General features: G+C 47.3%; 1 protein-coding gene across 1 annotated transcript in view; it reads left to right on the top strand.

Moving 5' to 3' along the window:
* Positions 1-19399, top strand: part of GPR143 (G protein-coupled receptor 143) — a 54575-nt gene that overhangs the window by 31182 nt on the left and 3994 nt on the right. The window contains exons 5-8 of the mRNA XM_066599926.1: positions 364-473; positions 1256-1364; positions 3174-3291; positions 16449-16701. Coding sequence (XP_066456023.1) covers positions 364-473; positions 1256-1364; positions 3174-3291; positions 16449-16701 — 590 coding nt within the window. The remainder of the gene's footprint in view (positions 1-363; positions 474-1255; positions 1365-3173; positions 3292-16448; positions 16702-19399) is intronic.

The raw sequence follows: 19399 nt of genomic DNA, 5'->3' as shown, positions 1-19399 counted from the left end.
GTTTATTTCATGCAGTACATGTTTTTTTCAGCATCCAGTTGTATTGTAAACTTTTCAGTACAGTTGAAAAAAAGAGTAGGCAGACATAAACTGGCCAAATGTATGCCAAAGGGACACTTTTTAGGCATATCCAGGCAACAGAACTCTCGGGTATCGTGATTTACCGTATATATCCTGCACATATACAGTAGTTAAAATGTGATGTGATGAAAGCTTTACAGGTTGGCACTTGTCTGATTGGTGGATTTCCATGTTCTCTTATGTTAGTTTTCAAAGTTCCATATATATACGATAGTGGATTTGGAAGATTACTATACTGTATGCATGTACCTACATAAATAATGGTTTTGCCTTGTTTTCCAGTTGTGAAGAAGGTCTAGAACACGCAGTTCCTCATTATGTTACAACCTATGCACCTCTTCTGCTTGTAATGATAGCTAATCCCATCCTGTTTAGAAGAACTGTCTCAGCAGGTAAGAACGCATGGCGTAATACTTCACTCATGTTCATTGTGGAACTTTTTCAACTATATGACATGGGTGGAAAATTTTGACAAGGGTGGAATCCATTGTATTTTCAGTCATTGGTCAAATGTTATAAGAGCATCGTACTATTCAATAGGATAAAGCGTGTCTGTTAAGTCTGCAAATACTCACATTATAAGTTGGTTTTTAGAAAACGCTGCACTCAACTTGTAGGATTGATTGAGCTATGAAATATCTAGAGCAATTGCACTCACAGCAATTTGATAGGGGATAAGACATTGATCAATAGGGGCTACACCACATACAGTTTTGTTTGGGGGCTACATGGTATTACTATTGATATGATACAGCTAGACACAAGTCTTATCCCATATATCTGATCACATAATAGGTCTTCTGCGTGGACCCCCTCATACTGCATGACAGCCATCATCACTTTGAAGTTGTGATGTGCCACATACAGAGCTCTGATGTCCATGGATAGCAGAGGCTATATTCATTCATATGCTAAAAAAAAAGTTTTCTCCCCCCCCCCCCCCCCCGAATCTGCTTTACGTGTGCTTTTTAAATACTGTGAAATGCTATTTGGTTTAAATGCTGAATAACCAGAATTGTTGGTAAGATGGTGATGATGACCTTTCTTTGCTTGGTTAGGAATTTCTTTTTTCACAGGAGGCAACATTCTTCTGCTATTCTCCCCATCAAGTATCCAGTTCAGGGTCACTGTAAAGTTCACATCTCGTTTTAACATATTCTTTATGTTTTCCTAGTTGCCACATTGTTAAAAGGAAGACAGGGAATATATACAGAGAATGAAAGACGTCTAGGAACCGAAATTCAGATACGCTTTTTCAAGATTATGCTGGTGTTCGTGATATGGTAAATGTTTGTTTTTTGTGAGATAATGAAGAAGGAGAAGAAAACTTTTTGGGGGGAGATGGGTTAAAAGTGTTATAAGAAAAGAATTTATGAAACTACAAATAGTGGCAATTTATCAAAATGTTACATTGGATGTATGGTTCTTTGACAAGGCATCTCAGGGGCAGCATAAGGGGCTTGTGGCACAAGGCGTGTGACCTCTCACTACTGGAGGGTCCTGGTCCTGGTCGCCTGGATTCAAAGAGCTTGCACCGTTAATCCCACACCTAGTGTCTGAGCCCATGGAAAGCAGCTGCACAACTATGTTCCCTAGTTTATTGACTGGGGGCTGTAAAACAATGGAGGCTATTTAAAATGGCATGGATCGGATGCCAGAATTCTGACGTCCAACAGTTCAATATATACTATTTCGTACATAAATTCACAGGAAAATAGAAAATGCTGTGCGAGTCACGTCGTGCAGGGCAGAAAAGTTGCAATTTTGGTGCTTACGCCAGAGTTCTGATGTCCAGCCATTAATAAATAGGCCCCAATGTGTTTTGATCACTGTATGATTGCCCTATTTCTAACGGAAGCCATGATGCTGTGATGGATCCATCATATCAGGGATCCAGAAAGTGACCAACACAACTTATAATCGGTTCTGTTTTGTGGCGTTCAATAAATGTGCAACCACAATAACATAAATCAAAGGCACAACTGTGCAAAAAGGAAAACAAAAACTAAAGGGGAATGCTCTCCCTATCGTCCCCTAACCTGGGAGGGGACCCTGCCTACTCAGCAGACTAACCGCGCTGAAAAGTGCGAGCCCACACTCGAACCTGGGCCACTGACCAGTCCCTAACTGGGAGCCCTAGTGCAAAACAAAAGGAGAACAAAACCAAACCAAAAACAGCAAAGGACTTAGCTTGTCCAGCAGAGCTTCCAGCACACGATGTTGCTCCGCCGCTATCCAACATGGAACTGCAGAGAATCATTGACCAGCACTGGAGAAACAGTTAGCACTGCTTAAGTAGCAGCAGAGCTACTTAACACCAGGTGCTGACTGACATTAATCTTGCCACCACCACACCTCTCAGCTCCAGGAGAGGCAGGAATGCTGCTAAACCCTGGTTTGGCCTGGAAGCAAGGCGGGAGCCTCAGGATGGCTGCAACATGTTTGGTCATTAGCATGCTGCATTGTTCTGGAAAACGGAAAACCAGATGGAATCCCCGGCGGAGGCTCAGAAAGCCTGTAGGAACAGATGCTTATATGGCTGCTATTGTTGAGTTTGATTATTTGGTGATGTAGGTAGTGATGAGTGAGTATACTCGCTAAGGGCAATTGCTCGAGCGAGCATTGCCCTTAGTGAGTACCTGCTTGCTCGAGACAAAAGGTTCGGGTGCCAGCGGTGGGCAGGAAGCTGCGGGGGAGAGCGGGGAGGAACGGAGGGGAGATCTCTCTCTCCCTCTCTCCCCCCCCGCTCACCCCTGCTGACTGCTGCTACTCACCGCTCCCCCGCTCCGGCACCCGAACCTTTTGTCTCGAGCGGGAAGGTACTTGCTAAGGGCAATGCTCGCTCGAGCAATTGCCCTTAGCGAGTATGCTCGCTCATCTCTAGATGTAGTTTTTTTTCCCCAGTAAATTGGAAACACACATAACATTGTGCAATATACTTAAAGTCCCAGAAAAAAATGTAATTTCTGTATTCCCTAGTATTCTAAAAACAATTTAGTCTCTCTTTAAAAACTTCTGTGTCAGAAGAGAGAATAACTAATGTGTCTGTTCCACCACAGCTGACACTAATATCTTTTTTATCTTTGTATCAGTTGGGTGTCCAATATTATCAATGAAAGCCTTTTATTCTATCTGGAAATGCAGCCAGACATAAATGGAGATCAGCTGAAAAATGTCAGGAATGCAGCACTTATCACATGGTTCATCATGGTAAGTCGGCCATAAAGTCAATCAACTTCCATTCCATTCTAGTGAAATATTTGCTGTTTTTTGAAGATGTAAGTGTTCTTTACTTAGTTATTGTTCAAGGAGCTAAATGATGGAAAAGTGAAAATACTTAAAGGGGATGTGCCAGACTCACAAGTTATCTCCTATCCACAGGATAGGGCATAATAATAATAATAATAATAATCTTTATTTGTATAGCGCCAACTTATTCCGCAGCGCTTACATGCTGAGCAGTGGGGCTCTCACCACCGAGACCCCCAGTGATCCCAAGAACAGGGACTCTATGTCTCCTCTACTCCTCACTTCAGGCTTACTGCACTGGCCACAGTGAGGAGGAGACTGAATGGAGCCCTGGTCCTACAAGAGCGCTGACGCTTCACTCATTTTCAATGCGACTGCCAGGGATGAAAAGTGCTCAGGTGTTTCCGACAACTCCACTAAAATGAATGGGTGATATAAGCAACTGTATGGCATAACAATATGCAGTAATTTACACTAGAAATATTATTTTATTTTTTTCAAAAACACTATAGGGAAAATTTACTAAACCTGCCATTTCTGACACCAGGCTTAGTATAATTTACCCTGGAGCATGGTGCATCTAATATATAAAGAGGCGTGTGCCTTGCCATGTATTAGGTGCGTCCTGGAACCTCAGTGCACCTTCTCAGAAATGTACAAGTCTGACCTGGCGTACATTTCTGGCATAATTTACCCCGGTTTCTGGTTTAAAATATGCATAAATCTCTCAGTCTGCTTTGGTCTCATCCCCTTCCCTACAAGAACAGACTTCTTTTCAGGAAAGTGTCAAGTAGAGATGAGCGAGCACCAAAATGCTCGGGTGCTCGTTACTCGGGACGAAAATTTCACGATGCTCGAGGGTTCGTTTCGAATAACGAACCCCATTGAAGTCAATGGGTGACCGAGCATTTTTGTATATCGCCGATGCTCGCTAAGGTTTTCATTTGTGAAAATCTGGGCAATTCAAGAAAGTGATGGGAACGACACAGCAACGGATAGGGCAGGCGAGGGGCTACATGTTGGGCTGCATCTCAAGTTCCCAGGTCCCACTATTAAGCCACAATAGCGGCAAGAGTGGGCCCCCCCCCTCCCAACAATTTTTACTTCTGAAAAGCCCTCATTAGCAATGCATACCTTAGCTAAGCACCACACTACCTCCAACAAAGCACAATCACTGCCTGCATGACACTCCGCTGCCACTTCTCCTGGGTTACATGCTGCCCAACCCCCCCCCCCCCACCGCACGGCCCAGTGTCCACAGCACACACCAAAGTGTCCCTGCGCAGCCTTCAACTGCCCTCATGCCACACCACCCTCATGTCTATTTATAAGTGCGTCTGCCATGAGGAGGAACCGCAGGCACACACTGCAGAGGGTTGGCACGGCTAGGCAGCGACCCTCTTTAAAAGGGGCGGGGCGATAGCCCACAATGCTGTACAGAAGCAATGAGAAATCCAATCCTGTGCCACCTCCATCAGGAGCTGCACACGTGGGCATAGCAATGGGGAACCTATGTGCCACATGCTATTCATTCTGTCAAGGTGTCTGAATGCCCCAGTGAGACCACGGATTTTTATAAATAGTCTCAGGCAGGTACAACTCCGCAATGGGAATTCCGTGTGCACCCACAACATGGGTGGCTCCCTGGAACCCACCGGCGGTACATAAATATATCCCATTGCAGTGCCCAGCACAGCTGATGTAATGTCATGTTAAATGCAGGTGGGCTTCGGCCCACACTGCATGCCCCAGTCAGACTGGGGTTCTTTAGAAGTAGACACATGCAGTTACAACTCCCTGTGGACCCACAGGATGGGTGGCTCCCTGAAACCCACCTGCGGTACATAAATATATCCCATTGCAGTGCCCAGCACAGCTGAGGTAATGTCATGTTAAATGCAGGTGGGCTTCGGCCCACACTGCATGCCCCAGTCAGACTGGGGTTCTTTAGAAGTGGACACATGCAGTTACAACTCCGTGTGGACCGACAGCATGGGTGGGTGCCAGGAAGCCACCGGCGGTACATAAATATATCCCATTGCATTGCCCTGCACAGCTGAGGTAACGTCAGATAAAATACAGGTGGGCTTCGGCCCACACTGCATGCCCCAGTCAGACTGGGGTTCTTTAGAAGTGGACACATGCAGTTACAACTCCGTGTGGACCGACAGCATGGGTGGGTGCCAGGTAGCCCCCGGCGGTACATAAATATGTCCCATTGCATTGCCCTGCACAGCTGAGGTAACGTCAGATAAAATACAGGTGGGCTTCGGCCCACACTGCACGCCCCAGTCAGACTGGGGTTCTTTAGAAGTGGACACATGCAGTTACAACTCAGTGTGGACCGACAGCATGGGTGGGTGCCAGGAAGCCACCGGCGGTATATAAATATATGCCATTGCATTGCCCATCACAGCTGAGGTAATGTCATGTTAAATGCAGGTGGGCTTCGGCACACACTGCATGCCCCAGTCAGACTAGGGTTCTTTAGAAGTAGACACATGCAGTTACAACTCCCTGTGGACCCACAGCATGGGTGGTTCCCTGGAACCCACCGGCGGTACATAAATATATCCCATTGCATTGCCCTGCACAGCTGAGGTAACGTCAGATAAAATACATGTGGGCTTCGGCCCACACTGCATGCCCCAGTCAGACTGGGGTTCTTTAGAAGTGGACACATGCAGTTACAACTCCGTGTGGACCGACAGCATTGGTGGGTGCCAGGAAGCCCCCGGCGGTACATAAATATATCCCATTGCATTGCCCTGCACAGCTGAGGTAACGTCAGATAAAATACAGGTGGGCTTTGGCCCACACTGTACGCCCCAGTCAGACTGGGGTTCTTTATAATTGGACACATGCAGTTACAACTCCGTGTGGACCGACAGCATGGGTGGGTGCCAGGAAGCCACCGGCGGAACATAAATATATCCCATTGCATTGCTCTGCACAGCTGAGGTAACGTCAGATAAAATACAGGTGGGCTTCGGCCCACACTGCATGCCCCAGTCAGACCGGGGTTTTTAATACATAGACACAGGCAGGTACAACTCCCTAATGTGAGGTCCGTGTGGACCGACAGCATGGGTGGCTCCCTGGAACCCGCTGGTGGTACAAAAATATATCCCATTGCAGTGCCCTGGACAGCAGAGCTAACGTCTGATTAAATACAGGTGGGCTTCAGCCAAAACTGCATGCCCCAGTCAGGCTCGAGTTTTTTATAAGTATACACAGGCACGTACATCTCCCTAATGGGAAGTCCATGTGGACCGACAGCATGGGTGGGTCCCAGGAAGCCACCGCAGTACATAAATATATCCCATTGCAGTGCCCAGCACAGCTGATGTAACGTCAGCTTTAATGCAGGTGGGCAAAAAATTAATTGGATCACACTGTAGGCGAGGGCCCAAAAAAATTGGTGTACGAACAGTACTAATGTACCTCAGAAAAATTGCCCATGCCCAACCAAGAGGGCAGGTGAAACCCATTAATCGCTTTGGTTAATGTGGCTTAATTTGTAACTAGGCCTGGAGGCAGCCCAGTTAAAATAAAAATTGGTTCAGGTGCAAGTTTCAACGCTTTAATGAGCATTGAAACGTATAAAAATTGTTTACAAAAATTATGTGACTGAGCTTTGTGGGCCTAAGAAAAATTGCCCGTTCGGCGTGATTACGTGAGGTTTCAGAAGGAGGAGCAGGAGGAGGAAGATGAATAGAATACACAGATTGATGAAGCTAAAAGGTCCCCATTTTTGATGGTGATAGAGAACGATGCTTCCATCCGCGGGTGCAGCCTACGTATTGTTTAGGTATCGCTGCTGTCCGCTGGTGGAGAAGAGAAGTCTGGGGAAATCCAGGCTTTGTTCATCTTGAAGAGTGTAAGCCTGTCGGCACTGTCGGTTGACAGGCGGGTACGCTTATCCATGATGATTCCCCCAGCTGCACTAAACACCCTCTCTGACAAGACGCTAGCCGCAGGACAAGCAAGCACCTCCAGGGCATACAGCGCGAGTTCAGGCCACGTGTTCCGCTTTGACACCCAGTAGTTGTAGGGGGCAGAGGCGTCACGGAGGACGGTCGTGCGATCGGCTACGTACTCCCTCACCATCCTTTTACAGTGCTCCCGCAGACTCAGCCTTGACTGGGGAGCGGTGACACAGTCTTGCTGGGGAGCCATAAAGCTGTCAAAGGTCTTAGAGAGTGTTCCCCTGCCTGTGCTGTACATGCTGCCTGATCTTCGCGCCTCCCCTGCTACCTGGCCCTCGGAACTGCGCCTTCTGCCACTAGCGCTATCGGATGGGAATTTTACCATCAGTTTGTCCGCCAGGGTCCTGTGGTATAGCATCACTCTCGAACCCCTTTCCTCTTCGGGTATGAGAGTGGAAAGGTTCTCCTTATACCGTGGGTCGAGCAGTGTGTACACCCAGTAATCTGTAGTGGCCAGAATCCGTGTAACGCGAGGGTCACGAGAAAGGCATCCTAACATGAAGTCAGCCATGTGTGCCAGGGTACCTGTACGCAACACATGGCTGTCCTCACTAGGAAGATCACTTTCAGGATCCTCCTCCTCCTCCTCCTCCTCCTCCTCATCCTCCTCCTCCTCAGGCCATACACGCTGAAAGGATGACAGGCAAGCAGCATGGGTACCCTCAGCAGTGGGCCAAGCTGTCTCTTCCCCCTCCTCCTCATCCTCCTCATGCTCCTCCTCCTCCTCCTCAACGCGCTGAGATATAGACAGGAGGGTGGTCTGACTATCCAGCGACATACTGTCTTCCCCCGCCTCCGTTTCCGAGTGCAAAGCGTCTGCCTTTATGCTTTGCAGGGAACTTCTCAAGAGGCATAGCAGAGGAATGGTGACGCTAATGATTGCAGCATCGCCGCTCACCATCTGGGTAGACTCCTCAAAGTTTCCAAGGACCTGGCAGATGTCTGCCAACCAGGCCCACTCTTCTGTAAAGAATTGAGGAGGCTGACTCCCACTGCGCCGCCCATGTTGGAGTTGGTATTCCACTATAGCTCTACGCTGCTCATAGAGCCTGGCCAACATGTGGAGCGTAGAGTTCCACCGTGTGGGCACGTCGCACCGCAGTCGGTGCACTGGCAGGTGAAACCGATGTTGCAGGGTGCGCAGGGTGGCAGTGTCCGTGTGGGACTTGCGGAAATGTGCGCAGAGCCGGCGCACCTTTCCGAGCAGGTCTGACAAGTGTGGGTAGCTTTTCAGAAAGTGCTGAACCACCAAATTAAAGACGTGAGCCAGGCATGGCATGTGCGTGAGGCTGCCGAGCTGCAGAGCCGCCACCAGGTTACGGCCGATGTCACACACGACCATGCCCGGTTGGAGGCTCAGTGGCGCAAGCCAGCGGTCGGTCTGCTCTGTCAGACCCTGCAGCAGTTCGTGGGCCGTGTGCCTCTTCTCTCCTAAGCTGAGTAGTTTCAGCACGGCCTGCTGGCGCTTGCCCACCGCTGTGCTGCCGTGCCGCGCGACACCGACTGCTGGCGACATGCTGCTGCTGACACATCTTGATTGCGAGACAGAGGTTGCGGAGGAGGAGGAGGAGGAGGGTGGTTTAGTGGAGGAAGCATACACCGCCGCAGATACCACCACCGAGCTGGGGCCCGCAATTCTGGGGATGGGTAGGACGTGAGCCGTCCCAGGCTCTGACTCTGTCCCAGCCTCCACTAAATTCACCCAATGTGCCATCAGGGAGATATAGTGGCCCTGCCCGCCTGTGCTTGTCCACATGTCCGTTGTTAAGTGGACCTTAGCAGTAACCGCGTTGGTGAGGGCGCGTACAATGTTGCGGGAGACGTGGTCGTGCAGTGCTGGGACGGCACATCGGGAAAAGTAGTGGCGACTGGGAACTGAGTAGCGCGGGGCCGCCGCCGCCATCATACCTTTGAAGGCCTCCGTTTCCACAACCCTATACGGCAGCATCTCCCGGCTGAAAAATTTGGCTATGTGCACGTTTAACGCTTGAGCGTGTGGGTGCATGGCGGCGTACTTGTGCTTGCGCTCCAACACTTGCGCTAGCGACGGCTGGACGGTGCGCTGAGAGACATTGGTGGATGGGGCCGAGCACAGCGGAGGTGAGGGTGTGGGTGCAGGCCAGGAGACGGTAGTGCCTGTGTCCTGAGAGGGGGGTTGGATCTCAGTGGCAGGTTGGGGCACAGGGGGAGAGGCAGCGGTGCAAACCGGAGGCGGTGAACGGCCTTCGTCCCACCTTGTGGGGTGCTTGGCCATCATATGTCTGCGCATGCTGGTGGTGGTGAGGCTGGTGGTGGTGGCTCCCCGGCTGATCTTGGCGCGACAAAGGTTGCACACCACTGTTCGTCGGTCGTCTGCACTCTCAGTGAAAAACTTCCAGACCTTTGAGCACCTCGGCCTCTGCAGGGTGGCATGGCGCGAGGGGGCGCTTTGGGATACAGTTGGTGGATTATTCGGTTTGGCCCTGCCTCTACCCCTGGCCACCGCACTGCCTCTTCCAACCTGCCCTGCTGCTGCACTTGCCTCCCCTTCTGAAGACCTGTCCTCAGTAGGCGTAGCAAACCAGGTGGGGTCAGTCACCTCATCGTCCTGCTGCTCTTCCTCCGAATCCTCTGTGCGCTCCTCCCTCGGACTTACTCCAATTACTACTACCTGAGTGATAGACAACTGTGTCTCATCGTCATCGTCCTCCTTACCCACTGAAAGCTCTTGAGACAGTTGCTGGAAGTCCCCAACCTCATCCCCCGGACCCCAGGAACTTTCCAAAGGTTGGGCATCGGTCACGACAAACTCCTCCGGTGGGAGAGGATTCTGAACCATTGCTGCCCATTCTGGGCAGGGGCCCGAGAACAGTTCCTGGGAGTCTGCCTGCTCCTCAGAATGTGTCATTGTCATGGAGTGAGGAGGCTGGGAGGAAGGAGGAGCAGAAGCCAGAGGATTCAGAGTTGCAGCAGTGGACGGCGCAGAACTCTGGGTGGTCGATAGATTGCTGGATGCACTTTCTGCCATCCACGACAGGACCTGCTCACACTGCTCATTTTCTAATAAAGGTCTACCGCGTGGATCCATTAATTGTGAGATGAATGTGGGGACGCCAGAAACGTGCCTCTCTCCTAATCCCGCAGCAGTTGGCTGCGATACACCTGGATCAGGAGCTCGGTCTGTGCCCACACCCTGACTTGGGCCTCCGCGTCCTCGCCCGCGTCCACGTCCACGTCCTCTAGGCCTACCCCTACCCCTCAGCACGGTGTATTACCAGTAGTGCAGAAACAGAACGCTGTAATTATATGTGCCGCTTATTGGCTTGTGGTTGGAGGCTGACTTCGCTTACGGAACGCACAGCAGAGCCAGGAAAGAATTTTGCGCAAGCCTGCTGTAACACTTAGCTGGCTGCGTTTTAATTAGGACTACTACCCCCAGCTCAGACGCAGTACACTGAGGACGGTCACAGGCAGCCCAAATAGAAAGTTTTTTCCCAAATTTTTTTGGAAAAGCCCACTGCCTATATAGACAGTATATCTCTTTCACTGTCCCTGCCTCACAACTACTGGCCCTGGACTATGTAAAATTACTGCAGACTGTTTCCCTCTGGACAGGATGACAGCGGTGATGTAACGGGCAACGCAGAGCCAGGAAAGAATTTTGCGCAAGCCTGCTGTAACACTTACCTGGCTGCGTATTAATTAGGACTACTACCCCCAGCAGAGACGCAGTACACTCAGGACGGTCACAGGCAGCCCAAATAGAATGTTTTTTCCCAAATTTTTTTGGAAAAGCCCACTGCCTATATAGACAGTATATGTCTTTCACCTTTTTCACTGTCCCTGCCTCAGCACTACTGGCCCTATACTATGTAAAATTACTGCAGACTGTTTCCCTCTGGACAGGATGACAGCGGTGATGTAACGGGCAACGCAGAGCCAAGAAAGAATTTTGCGCAAGCCTGCTGTAACATTTAGCTGGCTGCGTATTAATTAGGACTACTACCCCCAGCAGAGACGCAGTACACTCAGGACGGTCACAGGCAGCCCAAATAGAATGTTTTTTCCCAAAATTTTTTGGAAAAGCCCACTGTCTATATAGACAGTATATCTCTTTCACTGTCCCTGCCTCACCACTACTGGCCCTGGACTATGTAAAATTACTGCAGACTGTTTCCCTCTGGACAGGATGACAGCGGTGATGTAACGGCCAATGCAGAGCCAGGAAAGAATTTTGCGCAAGCCTGCTGTAACACTTAGCTGGCTGCGTATTAATTAGGACTACTACCCCCAGCAGAGACGCAGTACACTGAGGACGGTCACAGGCAGCCCAAATAGAATGTTTTTTCCCAAATTTTTTTGGAAAAGCCCACTGCCTATATAGACAGTATACGTCTTTCACCTTTTTCACTGTCCCTGCCTCAGCACTATTGACCCTATACTATGTAAAATTACTGCAGACTGTTTCCCTCTGGACAGGATGACAGCGGTGATGTAACGGGCAACGCAGAGCCAGGAAAGAATTTTGCGCAAGCCTGCTGTAACACTTAGCTGGCTGCATATTAATTAGGACTACTACCCGCAGCAGAGACGCAGTACACTCAGGACGGTCAAAGGCAGCCCAAATAGAATGTTTTTTCCCAAATTTTTTGGGAAAAGCCCACTGCCTATATAGACAGTATATGTCTTTCACCTTTTTCACTGTCCCTGCCTCAGCACTACTGGCCTTATACTATGTAAAATTACTGCAGACTGAGGACGCAATGCTCTGCACGGCCGATATACAAAAAAAAAAAAAAAAAGTGCAACACTGCAAAAAGCAGCCTCAACAGTACTGCACACGGTCAGATGTGGCCCTAAGAAGGACCGTTGGGGTTCTTGAAGCCTAAAATAACTCGTAACACTCTCCCTATAGCAACTCCAGCAAGACAACACTTTCCCTGAACTATGTCAGAATGCATCTGTGGTGAGCCGCGGGAGGGGCTGATTTATATACTCGGGTGACACCTGATCTCGCCAGCCACTCACTGCAGGGGGGGTGGTATAGGGCTTGAATGTCGCAGGGGGAAGTTGTAATGCCTTCCCTGTCTTTCTATTGGCCAGAAAAGCGCGCCAACGTCTCAGAGATGAAAGTGAAAGTAACTCGAACATCGCGTGGTGCTCGCCTCTAGTAACGAGCATCTCGAACACGCTAATACTCGAACGAGTATCAAGCTCCGACGAGTACGTTCGCTCATCTGTAGTGTGAAGGCCAGCGCAAAAAAGCTAAAAAGTTGCACATTTTTGCGCTAGTGGGATTTGTGCAAAAATGAGCAACTTTTTTACAGCAGAATGCTGCTACAAAACGCTTTTGAAAATGTCCCCCTATGTTTGACTGTCCAGCGCTGGTTCTATCTCAGCTTTCTGCCCTCCATGCAGAAAACTGCATGGGAACAGGAAACATGATGGAAATGGGACAGCACCATAGGGGTGAATATATGAGATGGACAAGTCTTTGTGCTTCCCATCCCCACGCAAAAAGCTGAGACCGAACCGGTGCTACACAGTTGAATGTAGTTTGAAAGAAGCCTAATATGTTCTAATCATTTACATGCAGCAGTGTTATGCACTAGCTTGGATACAAGATGTGATACGGGCGGGCATGAAGGCTCTAGTACCCTGTTGTACCTCCTCTAGCTTGGATTCAAGATGTGATACAGGCGGGCATGGAGGCTCTAGTATCCTGTTGGTCTGCCTCTAGCTTGGATACAAGATGAGATATGGGTAAGCACCGAGGCTCTTGTGCCCTGTTGAGCCACATCTCGCTTGAATACAAGATGTGATATAGGCAGGCATGGAGGCTCTAGTACACTGTTGTAGCATCTCTAGCTTGGATACAAAATCTATGCTCTATGACCCTCTTATGCCTCCTGTAGCTTGGATGTAAGATGTGATGCGGCCAGGCATGCAGGCTGTAGTACCCTGTTGGGCCACCTCTAGCCTGTATATAAGATGTGGTACGGGTGGGCATGGAGGCTCCAGTATCCTGTTGAGCCACCTCTACTTTGAGTACAAGATGTGATACAGGCAGGCATGGAGGCATACAGGTTCTGTATAGTATTGTGCATCATATCAGTGTAACTGAGCCTCCACATCATGCATAGGCTGTTGAAATTGGCAGCCCAGTTAATCCAATACATGTTCTATTGGAAATAAATCTGGCAACTGGATAGGCAATGTTGTGGAGGCATTCCTGGGATAACCTTGCTGTGTGCAGCCGAACATCCGCTGGTCCGAACACCTCATGATAGTTTGGTCAGAACTGCCCAGGTAGTGGGCAATTTGTTTCATATGACCATCCAGCTTTTCACATTCCAATAATGCACCCCCTTTCAAACTCTGTTAACTGGGCGAAATCTCTTTGATAGAGGTGTCTAGTGGTCAACAAGCTCTACACAAGTGGAAAAAGAAGTCCACTACAAACAAGTAGTGTCAGAGCCTTTTTATAGACCAAGGGAGGAACCACTTTTAGGGCCTCAGGTGGCAAGACCGTTCATCTAATCACACCACAACTAGAGATGAGCGAGCACCAAAATGCTCAGCTGCTCGTTACTCGAGTCAAACTTTTAGTGATGCTCGAGAGTTCGTTTCGAGTAACGAACCCCATTAAAGTCAATGGGCGACTCGAGCATTTTTGTATATGACTGGTGCTCCGCTAAGGTTTTCATTTGTGAAAATCTTAGCAAATCACCAAAGTCATGTAAAAAACACAGAAATGGATAGGGCAGGCGAGGAGCAACATGCAGGGCTGCATTTCGGGCTCCGAGTTCTCACTATTAAGGCACAATAGTGGCAAGAGTGAGACCCCCCCCACTGTCAGCATAACGATCGTTCTTCATTGCCAGAGCTATAACAGCTGTGGCAGAGAAGAATGATGTTAGCCCATTGAATTCAATGGAGCCGGCAATGCAGCCGGCTCCATTGAAAGCAATGGGCTGCCAGCGAGCGCGGGATGAATTTTCGGGAAGGGCTTAAAAATATAAGCCCTTACCTGAAAATCATCCTAAAATGTGTAAAAATAAAAAAAAAATTATATCAGCATTAAGATCGTTCTCCTCTGCCACAGCTGTAACAGCTGTGGCAGAGAAGAACGATGTTAGCCCATTGAATTCAATGGAGCCGGCAATGCAGCCGGCTCCATTGAAAGCAATGGGCTGCCGGCGAGCGCGGGATGAATTTTCGGGAAGGGCTTAAAAATATAAGCCCTTACCTGAAAAAGAGAGATTTTAGTGTAAAAAAGAATAAAAATGCAGGCATTCTCTTCAATGGAGCCGCTGCTGCTGCCGGCGACTCCATTGAAGACAATGGTCCGCTGGCACACCTGAATTCTTTTTCAGGGAAGGGCTTTACATATAAGCCATTCCCTGGAAATGAATTAAAAGTGATTTAAAAAACCAAAAAAATAGATACTCACCTCCCGTCAGCTGCCGGGGCACAGCCGCGTCTTCTCCTGCTGTCCCCTGCACTGTGGTGCTGAACTGCTGTCATTCAGCTGAGAGCTGCGCTGAGCCAATCAGAGGCAGCATTCACTCACCCATTCATGAATTCATGAATGGGTGTGAGTGAGATCTGCCTCTAATTGGTCAGGCTGTGACCAATTACAGGCAGCTCATTCAGCAGGCAGGGATTTTAAATCCCCGGCTGCTGAATACTACAGAGAGCAGTTCAGGAGAACTGCCAGCTGACCGCAGCTGAACTCCGTCTGCCGGGACCAGGTGAGTATATATATTTTTTTTATTTTTACACATTTCTGGATGAATTGCAGGGAAGGGCTTATATATTTAAGCCCTTCCCGAAAATTCATTGTGCGATCAACGGCAGTCCATTGCTTTCAATGGAGCCGGCTGTATTGCCGGCTCCATTGAATTCAATGGGCTAACATCGTTCTGCCGGGACAAGGTGAGTATATTTTTTTTTTTTACTTTTTACACATTTTAGGATGATTTTCAGGTAAGGGCTTATATTTTTAAGCCCTTCCCGAAAATTCATCCCGCGCTAGCCGGCAGCCCATTGCTTTTAATGGAGCTGGCTGTATTGCCGGCTCCATTGAATTCAATGGTCAGTGCTCGTTTAATCGAGACGAGTACCGCGTGGTGCTCGTCTCAAGTAACGAGGATCTCGAGCACCCTAATACTCGAACGAGCATCAAGCTCATCTCTAACCACAACTCTAATTATTTGCATATTTGCCTGAGATGTAACTGCATGCCGAGTTTTGCAGCAGAATGACAACTTCTTCTAGGGGATGGATTTTTTTTTTTTTTACAAAGAGTGTAGAAGAGGGACATGGCCTTTCCTATGAAATCTTTACCAGAAGCATGTTGTCTTCAACAGCCTATAGTATGTAGTTCACATCATATGAGTCGAATACATGTAGATAGGTTAACAGTAGAGATGAGCGAGCGTACTCGGATAAGCACTACTGGCTCGAGTAATTGGCTTTATCCGAGTATCGCTGTGCTCGGGTCTAAAGATTCGGGTGCCGGCACGGAGCGGGGAGCTGCAGGGGAGAGCGGGGAGGAACGGAGGTAAGATCTTTCTCTCCCTCTCTCCCGCCCGCTCTCCCCTGCTCCCCGCTGCGACTCACCTGTCAGCCGCAGCGGCACCCGAATCTTTAGACCCGAGCACAGCGATACTCGGATAAAGCCAATTACTCGAGCGAGTAGTGCTTATCCGAGTACGCTCGCTCATCTCTAGTTAACAGCCAAAATTCAAAGTCAAAGTTTGGTAATTCTCTTTTACTTACAGGAAAAATGGCATTTTTAGCTCTGTTGTGTTGGCCAATTTTGCAAGTATAACAATAAAAATGAAATCATTATTTGTTACTTTAAATGAACATCTTGGTGACTTGTCACTTTGTTTTTGATAGAACAAGCTGACAAAAGTGGCAAATGGTGATCAGTTTCTGAGAAGTTAATACGAAAATAACAACCAATAGGGCTGTTATTTACAATTTTGAAAAATGACCACCACAAGAAACATTTTTAGTATCTTTATAGTAAAATATTTACTGATATGTGGCTATGTTTATATTTCATGTCTAGTATTTTGGCGCGCACATGCATGTCACAATACTGCATCATCTTGATGAACCTTTTTTTTTTCTCTTTAGGGCATACTGAATCCAATGCAGGGATTCCTCTTTACTCTGGCTTTTTATGGATGGACAGGGTGCAGCATTAGCTTCAGGTCTCAACAGAAAGAAATCCCGTGGGAAAATATGTCCAGTTCATCTGCTGTAGAGTCTGCAGGCAATGGTGTGATTGGGTCCTTCCTCAACTATCCTGGCTACATCCAGGACCTGAAAAAGGCTGAACTGGGGAATAGTCAACAGACTGATGAAGCACTATGCATGCTTTCTGAAGGTAATGGGAGTATAGCTGAGAGGATAACCAGAAATTCTCCAATTTACCAAGGATGGTAGCTACCAGTAATTCAAATCGATTCGATTATCCCAACTACTGATTAGCCGAGTAACAGAGAAAATACTTAAGAGCAAAGATATCTGTGAAAAAGTGTATTTCTAACCTGTACACACAAGAAGGAAGCCATTTTGAATTGAACCACTGTACATTAAACTTCTCATGCTTCACTTTACTGGTGAATTTTTTACTCTCTTGAACACTGGCTAACTATATTATATATTATAATGTTATTACTATGTTAAAAAAAACACATGTCAATGCACAAAACTGTGAAGGAAAATAAAAATCCCATCAATTTCTCCATTAATATACTCCCTACTTTGATACTATTATGTCTCATATTTAAAGAATTACACTATGAGAGCTATTTCTCCCTTCTTTTTACCAGTTTCAGAGAAGATTTGTCCCTGGTTGCATGGCAATTGGCTGTAGAGGGAGCCCTGTTCTTTGTATAATAAGAGACAAGGCATGGTAAAGCAAAGTGGCGCAGCAATGGGGGGTGCAAGTGTTGCAGTCGCACCATGAACCTGGAGACTGCAGAGGATCAAAGGCACAACTGCCACATAGGAAGACTAGTAAAAATAGAGATTTCAGGTGAAATCTGAAGATCTACAAATGAGTCTTTCTTTAATTTAACTCTTTGCAGAAATCTAAAAAAAGCATCCTTCAGGCGACGTGGTATTACATTGTGCCTGGCTATCGGGTGGTTTATTTACACATTGATTTAAGCCCCATTTACACGCAAAGATGATCGCTCAAAATTTACTCAAAAGACAGTTTGAGTGACAGTTTTAAGCGATTATTTTGCATAGCTACTAATGGGCACTAATGCCTATTAGTAGCTTATTAGCTTCATTTGCATTTAAATGAAACTCCCTTCACTGTATGCAGATAACAGCAGGTGGTCTGTTATCTGCATACAGCTCCATTTTCTCCCATTTTCTCTTTATGCTGAACTAAAAATCATCGTACGGCCAAAGAGCTAACGATGGTAGCATTTACACGCAATGATTATTGCTCAAAGGACATCGTTTGAAGAAATTATTGAGTGATAATTGTTGTGTGTAAATGGGCCTTTACTCTTTTCTTAACACAAAAAAAAACATTATAGAATAGCTTTTTAGTCTGTTGAGATAAGATAACTTCTCATGATATCACAATCAAGGTAAAATGTGTCCTATCTGTAGTTTTCAAATGTGCAAATATTGAACACAGTATATGTATTTACACTGCTGTATTTTGTTTTTCTCAGGTTCATTTTGGTTTTCAACCAGTGTTTAATTTTCATTATTGGCTCAGATTAGATGTGGAAGGTATTTGGATTCTTGCAAGTATAATTCTCCTTTTTAGACGAGCCGATTCTCCTTTGAATGGGTGAACGAGTGAGTGATATCTCTGCTAACTTGTGTACACCCATGCAGCCTGTTTACATGCAGCCTGTTGGCTTGTTCAAGCAAGAATCATTCTGAATCGTTCAGTCCCTGTATAAGTAAGCACAGAGACTGAACGATTGCTGTTTAACCCGAGCAATAAAGGAATGAGCCAACAATGGTTGTTATGCCTGCATACAATGAACGAAGAGCAAAAAATGAATGATTCTCATTAGTCGTTAAATTGTTGGTTCACGTTTAGACCAAACAATCATTGTTCAATGATATTGTGAATGATAATCGTTATGTCTAACAGCACCTTAACAAATGCTATGTCTGCTAGTTTTTCAGTCTTGCCTATCATTCTCTCTTGGGCCTACTATAGTATATGTTCGAGTTAAATGCACACTTTGGAGAACTAATGAATGGAGTCAGTCTAATTTCCTTAAATTTAATCCTCAACCCAATGCCCTTGAAAACATAACAGTTCTATCCACAGTACCTCTAAACCAGTAATAGCCACGGTGGCCCCCAAAGGAGCGACAGTCATAGAGTTCCTCCATACTAGCATCAGTCACTGCGCCCCATTAAGAGTCAAGGTGTTCTTACTGGGAGCAGTCATGATGCCATCAGTAGTTCAGTCATGGCATATTACCCTGCTGCTAATACTGAACTATCAATTAGCCCAGAGTAACATCGGACAAAAGCCTACTATTTCAAAAGACTTGTATATCTCCATTTTTTTTCATGAGTCTTCCAGAATAATAAGTAAGTAGGCTTGAATAACTAAATGTGTTGTGAGAACAAAGTAAAGGAAAATGTGATCATGTAAAATACATAGATGCTTCAGTATCCTAACTAGAGATAAGCGAGCATACTCGCTAAGGGCAATTGCTCGAGCGAGCATTGCCCTTAGCGAGTACCTGCCCGCTCGAGAGAAAAGGTTCGGGTGCCGGCGGCGGGCAGGGAGCGGCTGGGGATAGCGGGGAGGAATGGAGGGGAGCTCTCTGTCTCCCTTTCTCCCCCCCGCTCCCCCCTGCTGACTGCCGCAACTCACCGCTCCCCCCCCCCCCGCCAGCACCCTAACCTTTTCTCTCGAGCAGGGAGATACTCGCTAAGGGCAATGCTCGCTCAAGCAACTGCCCTTAGCGAGTATACTCGCTCATCTCTAATCCTAACCAAATGGAGCCAATTTCAATATGTTCTACCTCACTTAAAAAATATTTCTTGCACGAAATGTCATGGAGGTTAGAGGTCCCAACAGGTTA

This window comes from Eleutherodactylus coqui, chromosome 4 (genome assembly GCF_035609145.1).
Source record: "Eleutherodactylus coqui strain aEleCoq1 chromosome 4, aEleCoq1.hap1, whole genome shotgun sequence".
Classification (NCBI taxonomy): domain Eukaryota; kingdom Metazoa; phylum Chordata; class Amphibia; order Anura; family Eleutherodactylidae; genus Eleutherodactylus; species Eleutherodactylus coqui.
Note: the sequence above shows the minus strand (reverse complement) of the source record. Positions and strands in the feature narration are given on the sequence as shown.